This window comes from Cygnus atratus, chromosome 5 (assembly GCF_013377495.2).
Source record: "Cygnus atratus isolate AKBS03 ecotype Queensland, Australia chromosome 5, CAtr_DNAZoo_HiC_assembly, whole genome shotgun sequence".
NCBI classification, from domain to species: Eukaryota; Metazoa; Chordata; class Aves; order Anseriformes; family Anatidae; genus Cygnus; species Cygnus atratus.
Window position 1 is genome coordinate 35,719,065 of NC_066366.1, and position 24,327 is coordinate 35,743,391.

The 24,327-nt window shown below is 67.4% G+C and overlaps 6 protein-coding genes across 8 annotated transcripts; 1 reads left to right on the top strand and 5 right to left on the bottom strand.

Moving 5' to 3' along the window:
• Position 1: 1 nt before the first annotated feature.
• Positions 2-4,398, top strand: PRPF19 (pre-mRNA processing factor 19). 2 transcript variants are annotated; one of them, XM_035539826.1, is made up of 16 exons: positions 2-138; positions 246-395; positions 567-643; positions 725-866; positions 943-1,016; positions 1,094-1,156; positions 1,262-1,303; positions 1,396-1,470; positions 1,741-1,816; positions 2,048-2,157; positions 2,315-2,470; positions 2,551-2,620; positions 2,797-2,882; positions 3,321-3,491; positions 3,704-3,809; positions 3,892-4,398. In XM_035539826.1, the coding sequence occupies exons 1-16, from the start codon at positions 120-122 to the stop codon at positions 3,987-3,989; spliced, it is 1,515 nt and encodes a 504-aa protein (XP_035395719.1). In that variant the 5' UTR covers positions 2-119; the 3' UTR covers positions 3,990-4,398. The 2 variants fall into 2 exon arrangements, with proteins under 2 accessions (XP_035395719.1, XP_035395718.1); XM_035539825.2 differs by having other exon boundaries at positions 60-138; positions 567-866; positions 3,892-4,024.
• A 215-nt stretch (positions 4,399-4,613) lies between these two features.
• Positions 4,614-9,121, bottom strand: ZP1 (zona pellucida glycoprotein 1). Of its 2 annotated transcripts, XM_050710946.1 has the most exons (12): positions 8,767-9,121; positions 8,440-8,561; positions 7,793-8,360; positions 6,827-7,720; positions 6,313-6,456; positions 6,033-6,220; positions 5,847-5,944; positions 5,639-5,766; positions 5,362-5,551; positions 5,142-5,292; positions 4,965-5,049; positions 4,614-4,889 (listed from the first exon to the last, which is right to left on the bottom strand). In XM_050710946.1, exons 1-12 carry the CDS (start codon positions 8,927-8,929, stop codon positions 4,783-4,785), a joined length of 2,838 nt encoding a protein of 945 aa, XP_050566903.1. In that variant the 5' UTR covers positions 8,930-9,121; the 3' UTR covers positions 4,614-4,782. The 2 variants fall into 2 exon arrangements, with proteins under 2 accessions (XP_050566903.1, XP_035395391.1); XM_035539498.2 differs by having other exon boundaries at positions 6,827-8,360; positions 8,767-9,083.
• Positions 9,122-10,738: 1,617 nt separating this feature from the next.
• On the bottom strand, positions 10,739-12,380 carry LOC118244478 (acyl-coenzyme A amino acid N-acyltransferase 2-like). The gene is made up of 3 exons (XM_035539500.1): positions 11,918-12,380; positions 11,578-11,780; positions 10,739-11,326 (listed from the first exon to the last, which is right to left on the bottom strand). The coding sequence occupies exons 1-3, from the start codon at positions 12,378-12,380 to the stop codon at positions 10,739-10,741; spliced, it is 1,254 nt and encodes a 417-aa protein (XP_035395393.1).
• A 684-nt stretch (positions 12,381-13,064) lies between these two features.
• On the bottom strand, positions 13,065-15,044 carry CCDC86 (coiled-coil domain containing 86). Its single transcript, XM_035539200.2, has 4 exons — positions 14,797-15,044; positions 14,551-14,680; positions 13,956-14,030; positions 13,065-13,795 (listed from the first exon to the last, which is right to left on the bottom strand). Exons 1-4 carry the CDS (start codon positions 15,006-15,008, stop codon positions 13,676-13,678), a joined length of 537 nt encoding a protein of 178 aa, XP_035395093.2. The 5' UTR covers positions 15,009-15,044; the 3' UTR covers positions 13,065-13,675.
• A 392-nt stretch (positions 15,045-15,436) lies between these two features.
• Positions 15,437-16,964, bottom strand: LOC118244315 (membrane-spanning 4-domains subfamily A member 15-like). The gene is made up of 6 exons (XM_050711125.1): positions 16,797-16,964; positions 16,532-16,651; positions 16,234-16,290; positions 15,740-15,895; positions 15,529-15,648; positions 15,437-15,445 (listed from the first exon to the last, which is right to left on the bottom strand). The coding sequence occupies exons 1-6, from the start codon at positions 16,962-16,964 to the stop codon at positions 15,437-15,439; spliced, it is 630 nt and encodes a 209-aa protein (XP_050567082.1).
• Positions 16,965-21,320: 4,356 nt separating this feature from the next.
• LOC118244316 (membrane-spanning 4-domains subfamily A member 12-like) lies at positions 21,321-23,501 on the bottom strand. The gene is made up of 7 exons (XM_035539202.1): positions 23,412-23,501; positions 22,866-22,985; positions 22,643-22,699; positions 22,158-22,289; positions 21,615-21,728; positions 21,449-21,532; positions 21,321-21,341 (listed from the first exon to the last, which is right to left on the bottom strand). Exons 1-7 carry the CDS (start codon positions 23,499-23,501, stop codon positions 21,321-21,323), a joined length of 618 nt encoding a protein of 205 aa, XP_035395095.1.
• Between the last annotated feature and the right edge of the window lie 826 nt (positions 23,502-24,327).

The following is a 24,327-nucleotide window of genomic DNA, read 5'->3' on the forward strand; positions in this document are numbered from 1 at the left end:
GCTTCCGTTTCCGGCGGCGGAGCCCGCGTGAGGCGGCGGGAGCGGCGGAGCGCGCCGCCCCGGGACCGGAACCGGAAGCGGAGCCAGGAGCGGAGCGGGGCGGCAGCGCAGGGCCCGCCATGGCCCTCATCTGCTCCAGTGAGCGCGGGGCGCGGCGGCGGGGGGCGGGGGGCGGCCGGGGCCCTGCCGGTACCGGTACCGGGGTCGCTGTCGGTGCCGCGCCGTGACCCGCGCCCTCCCCACAGTCTCCAACGAGGTCCCCGAGCACCCGTGCGTCTCGCCCGTCTCCAACCACGTCTACGAGCGGCGGCTGATCGAGAAGTACATCGCGGAGAACGGCACCGACCCCGTCAACAACCAGCCGCTGTCCGAGGAGCAGCTCATCGACATCAAGGGTACCGGCGGGCGGCGGGGCCCGGCCCCTCCCCGGGGCTGGGGCAGGCCGAGCCTCCCGGTGCGGGCACGAGGCCGGGCCGCAGGGCCGGGGCGCGGAGGGGAAGGCCGGTCCCGGGGGGCTGCGGGGCGTGGAGGACGCGGCTGACCCTCCCGTGCTGTCCCGTTGGCAGTCGCCCACCCGATCCGGCCCAAGCCGCCGTCTGCCACGAGCATCCCGGCCATCCTGAAGGCGCTGCAGGATGAGTGGGTGAGTGGCGGCCGGGAGCGGAGGCCGGTAACGGGGCCGAGCGTGTCTGCCTGCCCGCCTGACTCTGCCCCGTCCCGGCAGGACGCCGTCATGCTGCACAGCTTCACCCTGCGCCAGCAGCTGCAGACCACGCGCCAGGAGCTGTCCCACGCGCTCTACCAGCACGACGCCGCCTGCCGCGTCATCGCTCGGCTCACCAAGGAGGTCACTGCTGCCAGAGAAGGTGACGGTGGAAGGAGGGCAGCCGTGAGCCTCGGGGGGAGAGGGCAGGGACTCACGGGACTTCTCTGCCTCCGCAGCTCTGGCGACGCTGAAACCGCAGGCCGGCCTCATCGTGCCCCAGACCGTGCCGTCCTCCCAGCCCAACGTGGCGGTGAGTCCCCCGCTGCCGCACTTTGTGGTTTTCCCCTGTGCTCCCTTCCCGCGTGTAACCGAGCGTGCGCCCCGCAGGGAGCTGGGGAGTCCATGGACCTGGGAGAGCTCGCAGGCATGACCCCCGAGATCATCCAGAAGGTAAGGATCTGCCGCTTGTGCTGCTGCAGACCTCAGCGGCTGTTCTCCAGCCTGCCGCTGCGGGAGCTTAGGTCAGGCTGCAGACGCTGTCCTCTCGTTTTGTAGCTTCAAGACAAGGCCACGGTGCTGACCACGGAGCGTAAGAAGGTGAGCAGCCACATTCTACTCCCAAGATGCTGCGGAAGTTAGGACGTGACGCATCCTGAGGTGTTCATCCCTGCACCGTTTTCCTTCTGCAGAGAGGCAAGACGGTTCCGGAGGAGCTGGTGAAGCCGGAGGAGCTCAGCAAGTACCGGCAGGTCGCCTCGCATGTGGTGAGTGCCGCGATGTGGGACGGGCACTCAAAAACTCTCTCCTTGCGGCTGGGTACGCGCTTGGCAACATCAAAAGGCGATGGGTCTGCTGCTGGGCAGAGCTAGGAGAGGGTCGTGGCTCTTCCCACGGGGATCTGTGCTGGGGTGCGTGTGGTGCGGGCTCCTACAGCTAAATCAAAGCACCCTGGGCTCCCTCCAGGGCCCCCTCCGTTCCCTTGGGAGCGTTTTCTTGCTCGCAGCACTAATGTGGCGTCCTTCTGCATCGTGCAGGGGCTGCACAGTGCCAGCATCCCGGGGATCCTGGCCTTGGACCTCTGTCCTTCCGACACCAACAAGATCCTCACCGGTAAGGGAGCCACCTCCGTGTCACGGGGAATCTGGTGGCAACAGAGAGCCTGCGGCTGCTTGGGAGCGGGGCCCTTTGTGCTTCTGGGGGCTGAGGTGGGCAAAGGGGCCTGAGGAATTCTCTCGGCTCATGGCAAAGCTTCCCAGGACAGAGCTCTCCAGGAGCAGCGGGTGGACGTTGGACTTGGCTGGCCTCGCTCCATCTCTTACAGCTCCCCGCTGTGTTTTCCAGGCGGGGCTGATAAAAACGTCATCGTCTTTGACAAGAGCTCAGAGCAGATCCTGGCGACCCTCAAGGGCCACTCCAAGAAGGTCACCAGCGTCGTGTTCCACCCCTCGCAGGTGCGCTGCTGCCTGTTCTGGCCTCTTCCTTCGTGGCCAGACTTGCCCAGATCGGGCACCCTGTGTCTTTCTCTGGCCAGTTCCTGCCTGTAGGCAGGTTCCGCGTGGAGGCACGGTGGTATTTTGGCGTTAACCTTCCTGCCTCGTCCCTCTCCAGGAGTTGGTGTTCTCGGCTTCTCCCGATGCTACCATCCGGATCTGGTCTGTGCCCAACGCCTCCTGCGTGCAGGTTGTGCGTGCCCACGAGGGCTCCGTGACCGGGCTGAGTCTGCACGCCACGGGTGACTACCTGCTCAGCTCTTCTGATGACCAGGTGAGGCCCGGACCTGGCGCAGGGCGTGCAGACACCCCGCTTTGTCGCTGTGTGCTCAGCACCCTCTTCCTCTCTTCCAGTACTGGGCTTTCTCGGACATCCAGACCGGCCGTGTCCTCACCAAGGTGACAGATGAGAGCTCTGGCTGTGGTAAGGCTGAGTGTGCCCACCCGGGGGGGTCTCGTGACCATGCGGAGAGGTATTTTTCTGCCCACGGGTCCGTGGCCTCTCGGAGCATGGGAGAACTCATCTGGGGGCTCTTGGTAGAAGGGCTCTCCCAGGGCAGAGTCTCCTCAGCCCTCCGATGTTTCCCTGTGTCTCTGCAGCTCTCACCTGCGCCCAGTTCCACCCAGACGGGCTCATTTTTGGAACAGGGACGATGGACTCTCAGATCAAGATCTGGGATCTGAAGGTAGGGCTGGCCCGGGGCGCGCAGGGGGGTGGGGAGTCGGCGGCGCGTTCGGCTTGGTGCCCAGCGGCTGTGCTGTAGCTCCAACCAACGCGTGTGGCCCCGTGCTGGCTCGCTGGGCCATTTTAACTCTGCAGCAGCCTGACTGTGCAATTTGCCGTGGGCTGAGCTACACGGACAGAGGGCGATAGCTGTAGGGATCTGCTCTCCGGTGTCCCTGGGGCTGATGTGAACAGCAGAGGGAGTTTGGCGCCGCGTGGCGGGGACGCAACCCTGGGGCTTTCCTCATCCCTGCTTCTCCGGGAACGGGCAGAGTCTTGCTGTCCCCTGGGGGCTGTTGTCACCTTGGCTTTCCTGGCCAACCTGCAGCCCTGGGGAGGCTGGGGTGCCCGAGGCAGCGTCTCCCTGCCAGCGGCCCGTGTCTGACCCTCCTGTCCCCAGGAACGCACCAACGTGGCCAACTTCCCGGGGCACTCGGGCCCCATCACCAGCATCGCCTTCTCCGAGAACGGCTACTACCTGGCCACAGCTGCAGACGACTCTTCTGTCAAGCTCTGGGACTTGCGTAAGCTCAAGAACTTCAAGACGCTGCAGCTGGACAATAACTTCGAGGTGTGTGGCAGTCCCTTTTCCCCGCGGCTGGCAGCCTGCTGGGCCGCTGTTGGCCACCCCAGCCCCGCTCACGCGCTCTGGGAAGCCTGGCGTGGAGGTGCCGGTGGCGCTGCGTGGGCGTTGGGGCGGAGAGGAGGTGCTGCCCCCCCCCGGCACGGCAGCTGGAGCTTCCCAGGCATGTCCTGAAGCCTTGTTCCCCCTCTCCTTCACAGGTGAAGTCTCTCATCTTTGACCAGAGCGGCACCTACCTGGCGCTGGGCGGGACAGACGTCCAGATCTACATCTGCAAGCAGTGGACGGAAATCCTCCACTTCACCGGTGCGGGGCACGGGGGTGAGGGCGGGAGGGGAAGCGCCTCGGCCTGGCTGTGCCCTAACCGCCTGCTGCCTTCCCTCCCCAGAGCACAGCGGCCTCACCACGGGAGTGGCTTTTGGCCACCACGCCAAGTTCATCGCCTCGACGGGCATGGACCGGAGCCTCAAGTTCTACAGCCTGTAGCCCCGGGCCTGGGGCCGGCATCTCCCGCTGCAGCGCTGGGGTTTGGGGCGGGTGGGGGGTTGGGGGGGAGGGAATTGGGGGGGGGGGGGGGAGGGAGGGAGGTGTTCTGTTACTCCTTTAGGCTCCCCTGCTCTAGCTGTGGGCAGAGGGGAAGGTAGTTGGATGTCGCCCTCCCTGTGCTTCATGGATTTGTTGTTTCAGTTTTTTCTTCTTTTCCAGTTTGGTGTTTGTCTTTCTGGCTTTAGATTCTCTTCCGTGGCTGTAACTGATGCACCGAACGGCTCCGACCCACGCGTGGGTGGAAGTTTGTGATGGGTTGTGGGGGGATGTGTGGAGGGAAGGGGGGGACTGTGCAGGTTTTGTAAGCAGTTACCTAGTTTCGTTATGGAAATAAAGAATTATTCACCTTAGCCGTGCTCAGCCCGCTGGGGAAGGGTGTGCTGCTGCCAGGGCGGGGTGAGGGCAGGGGCAGGGGCGGCGGGGCGCTCCCCTCCCTCCCCTGGCTCTGTGCTGTCTGAGGGGCAGTGACCACGGGGCAGAGGATTTGCGGCCAGGGCAGCTCCAAGGCTTCGGCCTTTTCTTTTGCGATGGAGCTCCCCTCCTGCACAGACAAGACACTACGATCCTGCGGCCGCAGCCGTGCTTTTCACTGGTTTATTGTTCGGGGTTCCTGCTTGCCGCCAGGGCCAGGGGGACCCAGGGGGCTGGCCCGGAGGCAGGGGCTGAGGAGGAGGAGAAGGAGAAGGAGGAGAAGGAGGGCAGCCAGCGCCCCAGGGAAGCGGCAGCGCGGGGCTCAGCCTCTCCCCGCCGCAGGCCTCTTGGGGAAGACGACTCGTCCCTGGGAGGTGACTGTGCCCACGGCGGTCGCTGTCCCCCTGTCCCCCGCTGACCGGCGAGCTCCTGGGGAGGGGGCGTGGGGGTTGGTGTGGGAGAGCCAGCGGCAGTCAGGACCCCCCCACACCAAGTCACACTTACGGGAGGGCACGGCCAGCTGGCAGGAGGGCCGGCAGGGCTCGGGCTGTGCGAGGTGGCACACCGAGGCGCTGCACAAGATGTACACCTGCGAGCCGCGGCGACACGTCACGCGTTGCTCCGTGTCCCACAGAGCAAGGGGACCCCCGCAGCACGGGGACCCGCACCCCCCCGCCTCACCTCTCCCTCCAGCACCGCCATGGAGGGGGTCTCCACGAAGGCAAAGGTGGAGACGACGAAGCGCTGGTAGTGGCTGGGGAAGGGCAGCTGCGGCGAGGCGGGTCCCACCGGCACCAGCTGCGTCCTGTAGTTGTCCCCAGCGAAGGGACACCTTGGAGAGGGGGACCCGCCGTCAGTGCGTGCGAGCACCCCCCCGGCCGCCCCCTCCCCGCCTGCTCACCCATCCACCAGGATGGGCCACTGGGGCTCGGCCGCCGGGCCGGTGCTGGGGGACGCCCAGCACTGGTGCAGCACCAGCACCAGGTTGGGGTCGGTCTTCTGCAGCAGCCGGACCTCCACGTAGATGGGGTCCCGCAGCACCTTCACCAGGGGGTAGTCGCCGTCGGTGTGGTAGGCGCTGTAGCTCTCGTCTGCGGGAGGGCACGATGCTGAGCGGGCTGCAGCCGTCGGGGGGGCGGGCAGGGGGACAGACGGGGGGGCCCCAGGGGGCTGCTCACCGGTGGCGATGCGCAGCTGCAGCCGCAGCGGCCCCGGCTGCGCCATGGGGGCGGCGGTGGGGGGCACGGCCACCTCCAGGCGCAGCGGCAGCAGCTCGCTGGCGTTGTAGATGCAGCGGGCGTGGAGGCTGCGGGGGAACCGGCGGGGTGAGCCGCGTGGCGGGGGGGGGGTCCTGCTGCCCCACGCCCCCACCCCGCGTCCCCTTACATGTAGACGCTGTCCCGCGTGATGGAGCCGCGGGGACCCGGCTGGACGTCGATGGTGGAGATGAGCTGGTTCTCGTAGATCAGCCGGTCCTCGATCACCTGGGGGGGGAACACGTGTGTCGGGGGGGGTGTCAGGCTTCCCTCTCCCACCTCCCGAACCCAGAGCCCCGGGGGCTGCGTCCCCAACCTGCACGGTGGTGCCGCACTGCGTGACGGGGAAGTGGAACATGACGAAGGTCTCGGTGGCCTGGGCGGGCTGGCAGCCGGGCTGGGTGCTGCTGGCCAGGCGCACGCTGTCCAGGTTGTAGGGCTGCACGGAGAGGCCCCGCGGCACCACCAGCACGAAGTGCCCCTCCGGCAGGCACTGCACGGTGGCTGCGGCACGCGGCGGCACCGGTTACGGGCAAGGCAGCGGCCGCAGGGCACCGGCAGGTGATGGGGCGACCCCCTCCCCCCGAGCCCCCTACCTGTGTTGCCGTAATAGCAGGGCGTTGCACGGTCCGTGTCATCGTAGCAGCACCCCGCCTGCAGGCAGGCATCGCGGCCCGACGGGGCCACGCAGGACAGCCGCCCCGCTGCCACCTGGCACTGCTCCCGCGTCAGCTGCGTGCCTAAGGGGTCCGGGGGGGGCGGGGGGGAGCTCCCCTCAGCACCCCTCTGCCCGTCCTGAGCATCCCTCTGCCTGCAATGAGCATCCCCCTGCTCTCCCCAAATATCTCCCTACTCACCCTCAGCATCCCCTTGCCCACCCCAAACATCTCCTGCCCACCCCAAATACCCCCTGCTCACCTCCAGCATCCCCTTGCCCACCCCAAACGTCCTCCTGTGCAAGCATCCCCTGCCCACCTTCAGTGTCCTCCTGCCCATGCATCCCCCTGCCCGCCCTGAGCACCCCCCCCCTGCTCCCCCAACCCCTCCCCTCCCGTCCCCGGGGATGCCCCCACCCCGGCTGCAGCCCCCATCCCACCCCCCCCGACCCACCTGCCCCTGCCGAGGGGTAGAAGAGAGCCGTGGGGCGCAGCAGACCGGGCTGGGGGTGAAGGCCGGGGTGCAGCAGACCCGGCTGGGCTTGCGGCTGCAGCCCCGGGCGCACCAGCCCCGGCCGAGGCGCAAGTGCCGGTCGCAGCAGCCCCGGTCGGGGCTGGCCGGGCTGCAGCAGCCCTGCCTGGCTCTGGAGGCCAGGGCGGATGAGGCCGGCGTGGGAGTGGGACTGGAGGCTGGGGAGAACGGAGCCCGGCTGGCTTTGGGGCTGAAGCCCCGGGCGTGAAAAGCCGGCTTGCGTCTGAGCACCGGCGTGCACCGAGCCAGGCTGCAGGCCGGGGGGCACCAGCCCGGGCTGGTGCTGGAGCTGTAGCCCCGGGCGAAAGAGACCCGGCTGGGTTTGTACCCCAGGGTGCACCAGTCCAGGCTGGTTTTGGGACTGAAGCCCCGGGCGAAAGAGGCCTGGCTGGGTTTGCGCCCCAGGGTGCACCAAGCCGTTCTGGCTTTGGGACTGAAGCCCTGGGCGAAGGAGACCCGGCTGGGTTTGCCCCCCAGGGTGCACCAAGCCGTTCTGGCTTTGGGACTGAAGCCCTGGGCGAAGGAGGCCTGGCTGGGTTTGCCCCCCAGGGTGCACCAAGCCGTTCTGGCTTTGGGACTGAAGCCCTGGGCGAAGGAGGCCTGGCTGGGTTTGCCCCCCAGGGTGCACCAAGCCATTCTGGCTTTGGGACTGAAGCCCTGGGCGAAGGAGGCCTGGCTGGGTTTGCCCCCCAGGGTGCACCAAGCCGTTCTGGCTTTGGGACTGAAGCCCTGGGCGAAGGAGACCCGGCTGGGTTTGCCCCCCAGGGTGCACCAAGCCATTCTGGTTTGGGGGCTGAAGCCCCGGTCGAAGGAGACCTGTTTGGGTTTGCCCCCCAGGGTGCACCAAGCCATTTTGGTTTTGGGGCTGAAGCCCCGGCCGAAGGAGACCCGGCTGGGTTTGCACCCCCGGCTGCAGCAGCCCAGGCTGGTTCTGGAGCTGAAGGCCCGGGCGAAGGAGGCCCGGGCGGGTCTGCCCCCCGGGGTGCACCGCCCCATGCTGGTTCTGGGATTGCAGAGCCGGGCGAATGAAGCCTGGCTGGGGCTGGGTGAGGGGGCGAGCTGCTCCTGGCTGGTTCTGGGGCTGGAGCCCCGGGAGACCCAGGCTGGGCTGGGGCTGGCGCTGCAGCCCCGGGTGCACTAGAGCTGGCTGTGTCTGCACCACGGGGTGAACCTGGTCCCTGGGGGGTCGGGGGGGCAGCTGGGGGACGGGGACAGCCAGGGCGGACTGGGATACGTGCTGCAGGAGGCCAGCCTGGGGCTGGGGGACGAGGACATCAGCCTGGCTCTGGTGGACGCCGTTGCCCCGAACGGACTCGAGGTGGCCACGCACACTCGTGTCAGCGACGGTCTCGTAGTCAGCCGGCTGCGGGCAGGTCATGTTCACCTCGTAGGAGGCGACCGCCACCCCGCTGAGCAGCGTTTCCTCCAGCTGCACCCTCAGGACATAGCGGTCATCCTGTGGGGGGGACAGGAGGGGCCGTCACACCCCCCCGTCCTGCCCCACCGGGCACCCCGCGAGCGGGAAGCAGCCTCACCTTGACCAGGACGTGGCAGCCCTCATAGCCAGAGGAGAAGATGAGCGCGCCATCTGCCCCGGTGTTGAGCCAGTGCAGGCAGATGGAGCAGTTGGCCACTTCAAAGCGGGTGCCAAACTCATCTGTGGGGATGCCGGGGGCGGGGGGGGGGGCATGAGGCGGCCCTGAACCCACATCCCCTTGCTGGCCCCATCCCAGTGCACAGCACCGTGCCGCGATGCTCCCCGGGGATGTGGGTGTGCAGGGAACCCCCCCAAAGCCCACGGAAGCCACGTGGCTCAGCCCGGGGTCGGGATGGCACCAGGGGTCCCTGAGCTCCCCACTCACCCACGACCTTGAAGCGGACGGCGCGGCCCCGCGAGGGGTAGGCCAGCAGCTGCATGCCGTAGTCCCCGCAGTCGTAGCGGTACTGCAGGAGCGCCAGGGCAGAGTGCGGCCCCGCGGGCAGCAGCAGCAGCAGCGGCAGCAGCAAGGAGCGGCTCCAGCCCATGGCGGCGCTGAGTGCAGCGCGGGGCTCTCCGTGGGGCAGCAGTGGGGCCGTGCATTTATAGCCATGGGGCTGGGGAGCAATCAGATGACCGGCAGGGACGGGACGGTGCCTCCTGCCCCACACGGGGGACGAGCCCTTCCCGGGGCTCCCACGCCAGCACGACCCCGCTGCCGCAGCCCACCAGGGCGATGCCGGGGCGGTGGGAGGAAGCGAAAGTTGTTCAAAGGAACGGCTTGTCCTGCGTCCCTGCGAATGGGGAATCGAGACTCGATGCCGTCAGGATGCTAAGCTGGACCAAGAGCAGCGACTGAAGCGGCACCATGCGGGCACCGGTGGGCTCCTTCGTCCTCCCGGGCTGCATGGCGCGGGGTCTGGCACGAGGTGATGGTGACAGCGGTGGCATCAGGCGCCCATCTGGCCATGGGACCAGGAGCGTGTCAAGGTGGGGGTGTCTTCGAATGGTCGGGGTTGGAAGGGATGCATAAAAACCACCCAGCCCAACAGCAGGAACGCCTTCCACCAGGTCACGTTGCCCAAAGCCCCATCCAAGCTGACCCTGAGCGTTTCCACGGCTGGGGCACCCCCAGCTCCTGCGGCAGCACCGTGGGGTCCTTGGCACGCTCCAGGGGTGCTGTGGGGAGCAGACACAGTGCCCCCCCTTGCAAAGACCAAGGGGCGGTTGTGCCCTGATCCCCCGGGCTGCCGCTCGCCCTCGCCCTGCCCCACTTGTGGTGCTGCGGGGGAACCGAAAGTCGTCGGAAGAGCACCGTGCCCCGCTGCTGCAGGGGCTCAGGAGAACTGCTCCCGCGAATGGGGAATCGAGACTGCTGCTGCCAGCATGGCACAGGGCCAGGGGTCCCCGCAGGCCACCCCTCGGCTCAGCCCTCACCTCCTGTGGCTGCCGCTGTGCCTGCGTGGCACCGCTGGCCGTGCTGAGCCCCGCAGGGCTGGGGTGCCCAGGGCAGGACCTGTGGCGTGACCAAGTGATGGACGGGGCACAAACACAACCAGAGCTGGGTTTTGCCCAGGCTGGGGGCACAGGCAGCGCTGCTCGGCCTCACAGCGCAGGGAAGGACCTCGCTCCCCTCGGGTCGCTGCTGACGGCAGCGTTTCATGGGTTCCCTCTGAACGCTCCCCTCCCAGGCCCCCATCCAAGTTTCCCTTCTGGGTCCTGCCCTTATTGGAGCTTAAACTCCATCACCCCGACACCGCCACCCGCTTTGGGGTTACAGCCAGCTCCAGACCTGTCCCAGCCCTGCTCCTCGCCCAGCACAGCCCCACGCAGGCACCTCTTTGCTGCCGGCTACGATGCTGGGGTTTGAGCACTGCTTTTGACAGCCACTGTCCCACACCCAAGGAGCACTGGAGCCACCGCTCCCTCCTGGAGCTCAGCCCCCAAGCCCCAGATGCAGGAGCTGGGCACCCACGGGGCATCATTCCCCCTTTGCAGGGGAATAAACTGCAGCTCCTTGGAGACAGCCAGCCCCACAAAGCAGGCTTGGTTTTCACCTTTCTTGGGAAGGCTTTGGGCTTTTTTGTGGGCACAGAGCAGCAGACACCCCTGCCCCTTTCTGCGGTCCACCAGACGGCTTCCTGAGCATCGCCTGGGGAAAAATCCCATTCCAACAGACCTGAACTCCCACCAGCTCAGCGCACCCACGCCCAGGGCAAAGGGCTGAGCCACAGGTGCTCTGCTATCAGCCTCATTAAACCTTAATGAGCACGGCAGCAGCGCAGTGCTCGGTCAGCAGTTGCGGGGGGGGGAGCACAAGCCCAGGGTCGGTGCCCAGGGCGCCTTTATTGCAGGGCTCACAGCTTGATGGAGGCGGCAGGGCCCAAGTGCAGCTCCAGGAACTGGACGATCTCCTGCCACGAGTGCTCCTGCGCCTTGGCGTGGGGTTGGGGCTCCCCACCCCACACCACAGGCCGGGGGCTGCCCCGCAGGCTGGAGACGCTGCAGAGGGGCGAGCCGGGGGGCTCGATGAGGTGCCCAGCCCCCGGGTAGGAGAGCAGGCGGTAGCCGTCCTGCCGCATGCGCGCGGTGGCCAGCTGGGCGAAGAGCTTGCTGTTGAAGCTGCGGTCGGCCTCCCCCACCACGAAGAGGACCTTCCCCTGGATCTTCTCCACCGGGATGGCCGAGGCGCTGCAGGCGGGGTCCCGCGGGTCGGCGAAGATGGCCGAGTTGTCCATGGCGCCCAGCTCGGTGAAGAGCATGCGCTCGGTGTGGTAGGGGATGGGGGGGATGCGGAGGCCCTTGTAGATCAGCGAGTTGCCGTGCAGGAAGGCTGTGCCGTTGATCCACACCGTGGCCACCACTTGCGGGAGGAAGGTGGCCATGGCCAGGGCCACCTCAGCCCCTTTGGACACGCCGACGACGCCCAGGCCCGGGCCTCGCACCTGTGGTAGGAGAGGAGAGGGAGAACCTGGTGGCACCGCTCGCCCCGTGGGACGTCACCACGGTGTCCCCTGGCCACCAGCACGGCCCCAGAGCTTGGACGTCCCTGGGCACCAGCACACCGGAGTCACCCTGACATCTCTGGTCGCAAGGAAGCCATCCCTGCTCAAGGGACATCCTTGTTGGATGGGACATCCCCAGGCCCCAGGACGTCCCCACTCACATGGGCCACCCGCCGCCCTGCAGCGCTCACCTTGGGGTGCCGGAGGAGCAGGTTGGCCGCCTCCTCGAAGTACTCCAGGTCCAGCTGGGTGAGGGTGCGGGGCAGATCCTCGTAGGCGAAGAAGGCCAGCGCCAGCACCGCAAAGCCCCGGCTGGCCAGCAGCCCAGCCCGGAACTCAATGAGGCCGCCCGCGCCCCCAAACAGGTCAATCACCGCCGGGAAGGGACCTGGCCCTGCGGGCAGCACGGGACCCGTCACCACGAGGGTGCCACCGTGGAGGAACCCCCCAAGCCCCTCTCCAGCTTCAAGCCACCAGGGTGGGGGCCTGGAGACCGAAGCCCTTTGGGTCTGGGGGTGTCCCCGTGCTCACCTGGTGGCAGCAGCAGGGCCCCCCGGACCTGTCCCTCCCGGATGGGCACCCGCTGCACGCCGGGGCCCACATACCACCGCTCAGCCGTGCAGGCGGCCAGCGGCTCGTCCTGCGGCCCCGTCACCAGGCAGAGGCCATCGAAGACCTCCAGGTGGACGAGGAAGGGGCTGCCCGCCACGTCGCGCTTCACCAGCCGTCGGAAGAGGCTGTCGGGCTGCAGGAACCAGAAGAGCCCCATGGGCCAGACGCCAGCGTAGTTGCCCCCCAGGGCGGCGTGCCTCCCGGCGTCCACCTCGCCCGCCTCGTCGGCGCGGTAGAAGGCACGCGCTTGGAAGCGCTCGCCGTGCTCGTCCGTCAGCCAGGCCCGCAGGGTGACCAGCTGCGAGGGGGCCAGCCCCCGCACCACCACCTGCACCGCCCGGTCAGCCAGCGAGGACTGCGGCGTCACCGTCACCTCCACCATGGTGGACCTGGGGACAGAAGCGCCATGCGTCACCCCCAGCGTCCCGCCGAGCAGCCCCCCGCTCACCTCTACCCCTTCTCCCCGGCACCGGACGAGGCAGAGGGGCTGCAGGTGAGCTTTATGTCAAGGTCCCAGCCCCCCTCACTCAGCCTGGCCAGGCCACTGCAGAGCCAGGAGCTCCGCACAGCGCCAGCACCAGCCCTGCCCAGGGACGAGGTGCTGCGTTCACCCACGCAACGTGACCGGAAAACCAGCTGCAAGCCCCAAAACCACGGGGACGGGCTCCAAGCCCCCTCTTACCATGCGCAGGCGAAGGCTGGGCTGGTGCCGGGCCCTGGGGCAGGCGGCTGGGGAGAGGCAGCGCCCGCCACCCACCCTGCCCTGCGCGGCCTCGGCAATCATTAACCCAGGAAGCGGCGGGAGCGCAGCCCGCCCGGCCGATGACCCTCGGCTCTGCCGCACCCCGCGGCTCCTGGAGGGTCCTTCACCCCTCCCCGTGCTCCCTCTGTGGGCGCTGCGTGTTGGGTACACCCCAACAGGGGGCTCTGCCTGCCGCCCTGGGGAACCCCGAGATCCTGCAATTGCAATAACCCTCCCCGTGCTTCGGGGGCTATGCGGCTGGCTTGCCCCCCCAGCATTCTGCCCATCCCCACCGGTCCAGTTTAGCGCGGACAGAAGGCACAGCCAGGAGCAGAAACAGACGTTTATAGGGCAAGAAAACCAAACACAAACGTGAAAAAGTACACGTGGATTTCCAGCCCCAAGCCCCTTCCTTCCTCCCACCTCCCCACTGTCTCCCAGCCCACCCCAAACCATCCCCCCGCGAGAGGGGCAGCAGGAGGCTGCACTGCCCCACGCAGTCTCTCTCCAACCTCTGCAGCACAGCAGAGGTGCCCCCACCCCAGTGCTTGTTCCGGGGGGGGGGGCAAGACCCCCTCCTGGAGGAAGGGGAGCCCTGGGGGACACGGGGTTGTGGTTCTCTGTAACCCTGGGAAGACAGGAGGAGACCCTCGGCAGAGATGCCAGTCTTCCCTTGAGCCACTGGAGGCGAGTCCAAAGCAGTTCCTCTTTGTTTTTATAAAGAAAAGGCAAATTTGGGCAGCTGAAGCAGTTCTTGGTCCAGACCCAGGCACCAACAACACCCCGGGGCTTCACAGGTCAGGGGGATGCAGCAGCTGGATCCTGCAGATCCAGGGCACTGCATGACCCCCCAGCTCCGTCCTGCTGTCTGTCCGTCACTGAGGCCCCAGAGAGGAGCAGGACCCGCAGAGCCCCGGCCGCCCGGTGCCCTGGCCTCATTCCGTGGCTGCTTTGTGCCGCACAGGCGCCTTCTGGAGCATGGCCAGCGTGTCCCGCTTCTCCACCCGCCGCAGCTGCTTCTTCTTCGCCCGCTTGAGCTTCGCTGGGTTCCGGATCTGAGGGGAAGAGGCAGCTTTCAAGCAGGTGGAAAAGCACTGCAGCTTATCCTAATGCTCCTGGGAATGTCCCCCAGCTCATGTGGCAGGGAAGAGGCAATAATCACGCCCTCTTCACCCCACCACCCTCAGCTCCCAGGTCTCTTCCCACTGGACTCACCACTTGGACAATTTCTGCCTTCCGCTCGTTCTCCAGGCGCCGCTTCAGGTTCTCCTCCCGCCGCCGCTTCTTCTCCTGTGGGCGAAGCACCAAAAACATCCCTGCAGGTCCCATCCTCCTACCTTAAACCTCAACTAGCGCTGGCCCACAGCGCAATAGAGGTACCGGCCAGGGAGCTGCACAGCTACCGCAGCACAACACCTGCACGTGCACAAAACCCACTGCACGAAGCTGAGCTGTCGGCACTTCCCCCACCTCCCCACACGAGGTTTGAGCTGACCGAGCGAGTTTATCCCAAGTCAGCAACTTGCAGCCTGCACGTGGCAGGACAACGGCGGGTTCGGCGTCCCGCCTGGCCGCAGTCGGTGGGGTTGTCCTCGCTGTGGGACAGGCAGCCTGCAGGGCCCTGCCACGGTAACACCAAGCCCAGGACACGAGCAGAGACGTGACGTCGTGCAACGGGGAGCGCGAGAAGCCTCTGCCCGCAGCCTGACTGGGCTCAGAGCTCGCCCCGGCACAGGCTGCCCGGCAGAACAGCCCCCAGAGGGGCCGGGCAGGTGCAGAGGGGCTGTGCGACGCGCCCCAGCCCCGTTACCTCTCGCTCCCTCTGCTTGCCCTCCTGCAGCTGCCGCGCCAGCTCCCGGACGAGCCTCCTCTCCTGCCGCTCCTTCACCTTCCGCTCCCAGGAGGCGCGCAGGGGCTTGTCCCGGACCATCAGCGAGAACCTGCGCGGGGACACGGAGCCGGGCGGGCAGCGGGGGCAGGCGGGGCCGCCCCCCCTCGGCAGCCCGGGACCCGCGGGGCCCCTCCGCGAGCAGCCCCCGCCCGGCCCCGCCCGCACCTCTTCCTGCCCGGCTCCTTCCACACCCGCCCCGACTTGGGCCTGCCCCGGGGGATGGCCGCCGCCTCCTGCCGCTTCTTGGCGGCCTTGCGGCGGCGGCGCCGCGGGGCCGGGGCCGGGGCCGGGGCCGGGGCCGGGCCGGGCGCTGGGGCCGAGCTCGGGGCCTCCCCGCCGGGCCCCGCCGCCGCCGCCGCCGCCCCGTCCCGCTCCATGCTCCACGAGGCGCCTTCCCCGCCGCGCCGCGCGATGACGTCAGGAGCGCGCGCCGCTTCCGCGCTGACGCCGACTTCCGCCCTCCCCACCGCCATCTTTGTGCCGGGCAGAGTGCCCCCCCCCCCCCCCCCCCCCCCCCCGCACGCCCCGCCATGTTTGTGCCGGGCAGCGGCCGCCATGTTTGTGCCGGGCAGCGGCTTCACCCCCCCCCCCCCTCCGTCCCGGTGCTCGCCCCCGTCCCGGCGCTCGCCCCCCTCCCGACCCCTGCGGGCACGGAGAGACGCGAGGCCGCGGCGGGGGGGGGGGAGGCGTTTATTGGGGGTCCCGCGGGGGGGCTTCCGCTGAGGCTTCGGGACCCGGGCCTGGTCCGTGGGGCCCGGGCCTGGTCCGTGGGGCCCGTGCGGCGGCGGGGCCGTGCCCGGTTCCGCTACAGCGCCTGCGGGGCAGAGGCGGAGGAGGCCGGGCTGCAGGCCGCGGGGGGCGCGGGGGGCGCGGGGCGTTGCGCGGGGCGCCGCTCACCATGCGCGTGTAGCTGTGCCGCCTGACGGCCGAGCAGCCGAAGGCCAGCGCCGCCACCGCCGCGCAGAACTCGAGCAGGCAGAAGAGCACCGCCACGGCGTCCAGCCCGTTGCTCAGCACCTGCCGGCAGCGGGGCCCCGGGGGCTGGCGGCTCGCCCGCCGGCAGCTCCCGGTGTCCCCCCCCCCGGCGCCCCGCGGCCCCCGGCTGTACCTTGGTGTTGGCGTTGAAGCACCACTCCTGCCTCAGCTGGTAGAGCGGGCCGCCGTCGCAGCCGGGGATGCTGCGAGTGATGGCCGCGGCGTGGATGAGGGTGGCCACCAGGGTGCTGAGGACGACCCCGGCGTTGACGACGCAGCAGGCCTTCACCTGTACGGGTCGCACCGCGTCGGCCGCCGGCACTCAGTGCCGCCGTGCGGCCGGCACTCGGACGCCTGCCCTGCCCGGAGAGCCAGCGAGGCGACAAAGCCGCGGGAGAAGCTGCTTCGAGCGGTGCCACCTTTGGTGACACTTCTCCTCCGTCATCCGAGCGCAGCTCGGCCAGGCCTCGTAGACGCCCTGACGTTGGAAGGCTCGGCCGCGCTCTGCTCGGCGAGCGGAGAGCTGGGCGCCTCCGGAGGGTGGGACAGGCCCTCGGTGCGGGCCCGCGGGGGTCCTACCAGCTGCTGGGGTAGGCAGAGGCGGCAGAAGCAATGCAAAGCTCTTACCAGCAGGATGTTCTCTCTTTTGTCACTTTCCACTAGGAGAGAGCCTGAGACCAGGAGCTGCTCGGAAAAGAGATGAGGGAGAGAGCCAGCAGTGAGGCCGCACCTTCCCTGTCACACGTCCCGGAGCCCCACTAGTGTTTGGGTCTGCCCTTAGGAGCCCTCCATCCCCAGGGGGACTGTGGGCATAAGATGAGGGCGTACAAGGAGATCCTGGTGACCAGGGGATCCGCCCCTAGCGGCAGATCCCCTGAGATCTCTCGGGTGGTGAGGGGCGGAAGCCCCGGAGTGCCCTGCTTACCAGGACCCCGAGCCAGAAGAGGATCCCGCTGGCCACAGGAAGGGAAAAGGCCCTGTGCTCTGCCGCAGTCAGGATGATCCCGAGGCAGAAGTGAATGATGCCGGTGACGATGTGGATGGTCTGGGAAAGGACAGGGGAGAGGGATCCCCAGGCACTGCCGGTGCGTCGGCGAGGATGGGCATCGCCGTGAGCCGTGTCCCACCCCTATCCCACTGCCACCGGCACGGCACCGAGGGGCTGTGCCCCCGGGACGCCGCGGTCTCACCCCCAGCAATTTGGGCTGTGCCTTTCTGAAGCCCCTGACTTGGAACGAGGACACGGCGGGCGCGGGTGGGACGGAGCTGGAGGCCAGCTGGGCCGCACGCGGGTCCGTGGCCGGGATGACCTCCGTGATGATCCTCACGCCGCCGGAGTCCGTCACCGTGGCTGCCATCGCCTGCGGGCAGAGCGGGGCTGGGGAGGCTGAAGGACGGGGCCCTGGGGATGTCCCGTGCTACATCCCTGCCCCATACCTCGCTCAGCCTGAGCTCGCCTTCCTGCCCCTGCCCGCTGCCGGCGGTCCCGGTGCCCCCGGGAGTTTGCTGGAGCACCAGCTGGCCGGGGAACGCGGTCCTGCTGCCCTTTGTTCCCCGCAGGAAGTTTGCTCATGGAAATCCCGTCAGGCTGCTCTTGCTCAATGAGGGGGCTTTGCCAACAGAAGGGAGAGAGGCTGCAAAACCCACACACGTGTCCGCCCTGCGAGCCCGAGGTGGGCACCGCCGCCGGGGGCTGGGGGGTCGGCATGCCCCGGGCCCTGCCCGGGCTGCCTCCTGCCTGCGGGCCCTTGGCTCATCATCCCTGTAATCAGCCACCCGCCAGAGCCTCGTCTGCCTGCCCCGGGGCAGCAGAAATACCTAACGCTGGCAGTTGCCCGTCCCAGGTATTTGGCTCCTCGGGCAGCTCGTTACAGCTGCTGTGAGGCGTCCGGCCCCGGTGCTTGCCTTACGGGGAAAAAAGGGAGTGAAACGGGGCACGGTGCGAACATCGCAAACCGTGTCAGTCCGCGGAGGAGCTAAGGGAGCTCCTTTGCTGCCTTTTTATGTTTTTCAGGGTTCTCCTTCCCTCCCGGATGCCTCGACCCCGCGGGCCTGTCCCTGCTGACAGCAGCCCACCCGCAGGCGCGAGCTGGGGGGCTCGCTCCCCTTCCGAAGGGAAAGGGGATGCGGTTGTTTCCGCTAGGAAATGAGAGCTCAGCCTGGGAACGCAGCCACTGCACATGGCGAGAACTCCCGGGGGGCAGCTGGGGGGCCCCTTCCTCCCTCCTCGGGCCACCGGCTTCTGGCTCTGCCAGAAAACAGCCGCTTCCCCCCCGGATGGAGGAACAGCCGGGACGGTGGGGACCCTGCCGCTGGCTCCACACGCGCCCTGGCAAATCGGCACCCGTGGGACGGGTGCGGGTGGGACGGGCGGCAGGCGGGTGCCCCCCCCGTGCCCTCGCCTGCGGGCAAAGCACGGCTGCAGCCCCCCCGGCTGGGCCCCTCCACCCCTGCAACGGGCGTGGGGAAGGTTTGGGGGGCAGTGGGATGCGTGGGAGCACTTCCAAGGCTGTTTTGTGGCGTACCAAACTGCCGGGCTGCGGCGAAACGCACCTGAGCTGAGCGCGGCCACAGGGCACGCGTGCAGCTGCGGGAATCTGCAGAATCTGCAGCCCCAGCGCTGACCCAGGGCAAGACAGGGCCCTCCGCAGCGCAGCTCCAGCAGGCGGTGTTCGGGTCAGCTTTCCGAAGTGCCTTTTTCTTTGCTTTGGCCCTAGAGGGAGCTGGGACGCTTGCTCCGGCCCCACTCAGCTTCCTTGGGCGGCCAAAGGCAGCGCTGGGCTGGGAGCCCACGGGAATCAAGGGGGACGGGGACACCGGCGTTTGGTCAGCCACCACAGCCACCGCGTGGTGCCCCCATGGGCACGGAGGGACCGGCAGCTCCTCCACTCGCCGCTGGGTTTGCAGAGACCCCAGGGCATGGCTGCTTTGTCACACATCCCCACAGGGCTTTATTTTCTTCTGGGGACATTTCCAAAGGTTGCCATCCCTGCCGGCCGGGTGCATCGGGGGCTGGCACCGTGTCAGTGCGCAGGGTGAGGCCGTGGAAGCGGGAGCGGGGCCTGGCCAGCAGCACAAGTGGAGAGGGCAGCTTCTGTGTGGAAATGCATGTGGAAACTGTCCCTGGCATGTGCCGTGGCACTGCACGTGGGCACAGAGCCACCTGAGCTAGCGTCCCCTGCCCACCTTGTCACCGCTGACGCCCAGTGGCGGTGTCGCCCTTGGGAAGACACCCGGGTCTGGAAGCTCCCCGCAGTGAGCCGGGCTGCGTCTCACCTCGGGGTGCAGCTTTCCAGGGAAAACAGGGGCACGGAGGAGTTTCAGCCTGCCGGCTGTGCTCCTGATGGCTCTCAGCGCTCGGTTTCTGCCGGTGAGCAGGTGACACCCCGACGCTGGTGCGCTCGTGCTGGCTGCACACCCGCCGCGGCAGCACACGGGAGGGCACGCTACAGCCCCCGTGGAAATGCCCAGATCCCGTCGTTAGCCTTGTTGTCCTCCACCGGGAGCAGCGGCTTGTGTTCCCAGCCGAAACCGCCCGCTACGGTGGATTTCCTCCCAAATCCACGTTTTCAGGCTCCTAAAGCATTCCTGGAGTTTCAGCCTTTCAGCCGGAAACAGCCGTGACCACGCTCGTCCCAGCAGCAGGACTCGCTTAAGTGCCTTAAAACCCCGTTTCTGAAGGGGGGATCCGTGGAGAAAGCGCTCTTCCCTTTCTAAATAAAGCCAGGTCCAGCTGGGGATGGCAGGAGCCCAAGGTAGGATGTTACAATTTATTTTGGAAACCGATGCCAGAGGAGGTGAAGCTTTCGAGCGCCTGGCTGAGCAGATGCTGGGAAGTGGCAAGCCCTGGACGCCGCAGCCGGCCAGCCCCCATCTGCTTCGCCGCTGTACACAGCGACTTTTTTTTAAGCCGGGATTTGCTCTCCCAACAGCTGGAAATCCTTCCTCCGCCGCCCCGCCTCCCCCCCAGGCTCCAGGAGGGAGCGCGGGGACGCAGCCTGTGGGGCGCAGGCGCTGGGGAGCCCCCCCACGCCGACCCGGCGCCTCAGGGAGCCTGGTGTGACCGAGAGCCTCCTTCCAACCCAAATCCCTGCCTCTTCCAAGGAAAACAGATTGTGATGGTAATTGCTTTTCACAGAAAGTTTCTGCTTCCTGTGGAAGACTTTATATCCCCATAAAAATACCAATCGCCAATACTTGTCTTCTCTTCCAAGCCCGTGTTTCTGGCAGGGCTGTTGCGGCACTGGGTCCTTAATGAGAAAGCCACGTTTTCTGGGGCGGGCTTCAGCTAGCAAAAGCACAAGAGCTGGCTTTTATCTCCGCCTGTCCCTGGGAAGACGGAGCAGCCCCGGTGTTTTCACCGCAAACACGCGATGCTCCACAGTCCCTGTGCTGATGTCGTCCCTGGTCTGTGCCCCAGACACAACGCCGTGGAGGGGCTGCGCTGTGCAGATCCCTCGGACTCCCCCCTGTGCTAACCTGGAGTGCAGGGACTCCCTCTGGGCCCGCAAAACAAGGGCAGCCCCCTCCTCCAGGCTTGGCTGTCCCCAAGGACCCTTTCTCTCTAGCAGGGACCCCGAAGAGCAGCTCCTGCCCTGTGCACGTGGACACAGATCCTCTGTGCACCCAGCCCCCTGGACCCTGCTGCTCGCTGTCCCAGCCCTGCAACATTCCCCCAGCTCCCCGGGGGGTTTTCAAGCCTGCAAAATCTCCAGAAGAGCCTTGAAACACATATTCCTGCTCAAAAGCTGCAAGTGTAAAGATTCAGGGGCTCCGAATTGTTGCTGTGTCAAGGCCCAGAGAGTGGGGAAGGGGCACCCCACAGCTCAGCCCACTGCAGCGGGGTGTGTGGGGACCCAGCCCTGAGGACCCTATAGGACAGGGTGAGGGCAGCAGTCACAGGCTCCCAAAAACGCCGGCACTGAGCTGTGTGGACAGAGGGGCTCGTGCCTCAGGAGCCATGGGTGAGGAGCCAGAGTTTAATGCACTGTGACCGCAGCGCGAGCGGTGAGAGCCTCTCCTTCCGCACTACCTCCCTTCTCTGGGGCTTTTCCTCCCGAACCGGCTCATTATTTTTTCAGAGCTGGGAACAGAAATAACTGACAGCAAGTGAATAATCCATGAGGTTTTGGCTGAGCGGTGCGAGCATGGGGAGGGGTTGACTGAAACAAGAAAGAAAACACGTAACTCGACCCAAAACTGCTCCTGGGCTGTGGCACAGCTCTGGCTCCTCACCTGATGGCCAGCAGCTGCCATGAGGCAGTCCCCGGGCTGAGAAACCCCCCAAGAGAAACAGAGCCAGGCCTGGCCTCAGTATTTATTTCCAAGATATAACAAAGCCGGAGCAGTATGAGCCGACGCAGAAAGAGTCCGGCTGCTGCACAGCCTCCAAGCTAGCAGCAGCACCGCTGCCCCCGGCGGGTCCGGGGCCCCAGCCCATGCCCAGCGCACCCTGCAGAGGCCCCCAGAGCAGCCGGCACGCACAAGTAGCCCCCCATAAGGGTGAGCCAGGGACAGGGGTGAGCCAAGATCCACCGGCAGGCAGGAGGGAAGGGGGCAAGCTCAGCGGTGGGGCTGGGGGCTACCAGCACGCCCCAGCCCACAGCGCGGTGAGAGGGGGATGCTGAAGGCCCTGGTCTGGGCACTGGCTGCGGGTGGCTTCGGGCACACCGAGGGGACCCAGTGCCCCTCTCAGGGACGTCCTCAGGGCCTGACTACACTTCAGGGGCGACCAGCTGCAAGATAGAGAAGCACACAGAGATGGATGCCACGCGAGGGTCAGGGGGGTCCCCAGCCCCCTCAGGTGCCAGGGGCCACCCCTCTCTGCAGGCCACTCGGTCACCTCGGTGTAGCTGGGTGGCTGTGGCAGCTCTGCCGGTGGCACGGCCAAGTCTGCCCGTGTGGCGCTGGGCACAATCAGCATGGCCTGGGGAGGGAGAAAAGAGGCAGCGCTCAGCCCTGGATGGGGGTTGGCCCCCCACACTTTGCCCACTGCCTCACCCCCCTACCTCATTGGAGCTCAGGCGGGTTGCCCGGCACCAGAAATTGGCAGTGGCGACAGCAATGCAGAACTCCAGGATGGTGAAGATGAGCAGCACGATGGAGATGCCGTTCCCTGCGAGCTCCAGGGTGGGGAAAGCACCATCAGCAGAACCCAGGCTCAGCTGCACGGGGCAGACCCCACCCCGTAGTGGTTTTCCCTATCTCCCACTCATCCCATGCACAGCAGCTGAGCCTTTGCGGGCACTAAGGTTTTGCTCTGTGCCCTTCGCCTCGCTGCTTTTGCGGTACACGTATGGAACTGGCCACTTCCAGGGCAAAAGCCAGCACCCGAGGTACCAGCCTGAAACAGGTCGGGTGCATGACCCCACCGCATGGGCACCCCCAGCCCTGGGCTCCCCAGCGGGGCTGGGAAAGAGCCCCACGGCAGCAGCCCACAGGAGGGGCTCAGGCAGCGTCCAGATCGAGTGACAAAGGGAGGGAGAGGGTTCCCAAAAAGCTGAATGCCACCCAGGCAGGGGAAGCTGAGGCACGGCCTTGCCCCTGCTTACCAGGACGAGATAGCTGTAGTAGTCGAAGCCAGAGCGGTACAGCCCGTTCAGGTTGAGGTCAACGATGAAGGCGACGATGCCCAGCAGCGCGAAGATGGCGCTGATGACGTTCATGGTCTGGCTGCCTTTCACCTGAGGGTGCGGGGAGGCTTTGGGGCTGGCAGCAAGCCCCTCTGCCCCAAGCCTGCAGCCATGGGTAACGGCTCTGAGCCGCCCCCGGACCTCCCAGCGCTGGCCCCGGGACCCCGGTACACCCTGAGCCCCCCAGCGACTCTGCTGACACAGCAAAAAGGGCTCATTTCCAGCCCAGCTGGGTGCTTTTTTTTTTTTTTCCTCCTTGCCCATCATTCTTCCCTCAAATAGCTCATTTACAAAAATAGCCTCAGCACAGGTTTCAAACGGGGACACGGCTTTGCCCCAGCGGGGTTCGCCCATGCTCATGCTGCTCCCTCCCTCCCCCAAATTCGGGGTGGGGGCACACTCACCGCGCATTCCGTGGGGCTCTTCTCTGCCCCGATGGAGAGGCAGCCCGAGATGATGAACTGCGCCGGGAGAGAGGGGGCAGTCAGCTGCCGCACCCCCAGACCCACGCAACGCCCCCACAGCACAGACATGCCCCCCCCATACGGCCAGCCCCGACCCCATCCCGGTCCCGGTCCCCAGGCTGGGGGGGGACACGGCTGGCAGCCCCCTCCCCGCGCTACGCACAGACACGCCGCCCAGGAAGGGGATCTCGCCGATGACGAAGACCGAGGTGTAGACGTTGGTGAGCGTGGTCAGGACGATCCCGAAGCCGATGTGCATGAAGCCGGTCATGATCTGGATGGTCTGAGCGGGGCGGGGGGCATCTGTCAGTTGAGGGGGGGGGGGGGGCAGCTCTGGATCCCCCCTCCCCTGGGGCAGCCCCACAGCTCAGGATGTGGGGGGAGAGATGGGCTTCAGCCCCATCGCGGAGCTCAAACCCCACAGGAGGGGAGGGGGTCCCCGCACCCACAGACCCCACACAGGGCAGTGCAAGGCATGGGAGGGCAGGCAAAGAGCACACACTCCTCACTCCAACCCCAAATTAACTCCTCGGTGCTGGGGGGGGAATGTCCCTGGCCCCCCCCCCCCATGCACACACTCAGGGTCTGGCAGCACCCACGGGGACAGAGCCCCCCAGGGATGTTAAGAGGGGGAGTTGGGGAGGTGCAGCGAGGCTAGGGAGGGGAGAAGGGGGCAAGCAGCGATGCCCCCCCCCCGGTTCCAACTCACCCCCATCACTCGGTTCTTGCCCTTGGGGAGGGTCTCGGCCGTGTACATGACGGCGCGGCTCCCCAGCCGCAGCGTCCCCATCCCCTGCATGGAGGCGGCAGGGGCAGAGCGGCCACCGGAGCCCCCCCGCCTCCATCTACACCCCCCGAATCCCCGTGCCCCCCCCGTCGCCCCGGGGCCGCCCCCCTCCCGCACCGACGGGCGCCGATTGGAGCCGCCCCGTGATGTCAGGGGCGGCCCCGTGGGGGGGGGGGGGGGGGTCTGGCAAGGGGAGGGGGCGCCCCGGTGCTCGGACCCTCCTACCGGAGGGGCACCCAGCGCCCGAGTCCCCTCCCGGCCCCCGCTCCCACCCTACCCACGCGTGGGCTGGGGGGGGGGAAAACACGCGAGGGGAGTGCTAAAGCTCCCCCGCTTCGCAGCCCCCATCGCGCTGTTTACAACTCAAAAGGGAGAGAGGAGAAAAAAATAAAAAAATAAAAAGCCCTGCAGCGAGTTCCTGGAAGAAGGCTCCATCAAGGGCCATTAGGCGCAGGAACGTCTCCTCCCCGCGGGCAGCGATGCGCAGAGCGGAGCCCCCCCCTCAGCCAATGCAGCCGGGGGGGCTGGAGCAGGAGCAGCTCCTGGGCACCCCCAGCCCAGCTGGGTCCCCACGTCCCCTGCCCCGCTCCCCCCGGCGCCCCTGCACCACAGCCCCCGGTGCTCCCCCGGTACGTGCCAGCTCTGCCCCCACTTTGCTGGAGCAGCCCCCGGAGCCACGGCAGAGCCGGCATCACCCCAAACCCCCCCCGGTTCCCCCCTGCAGCAGCTGTGTTGACCCAGCCAGTCACGAGCACCAGTACATCCCAGTACATCCCAGTGCCAGCTCCTCTCCCCCTGGCCCAGGGCCACCGTGTGGCCTCGCCCTTGGGCTCCCGGT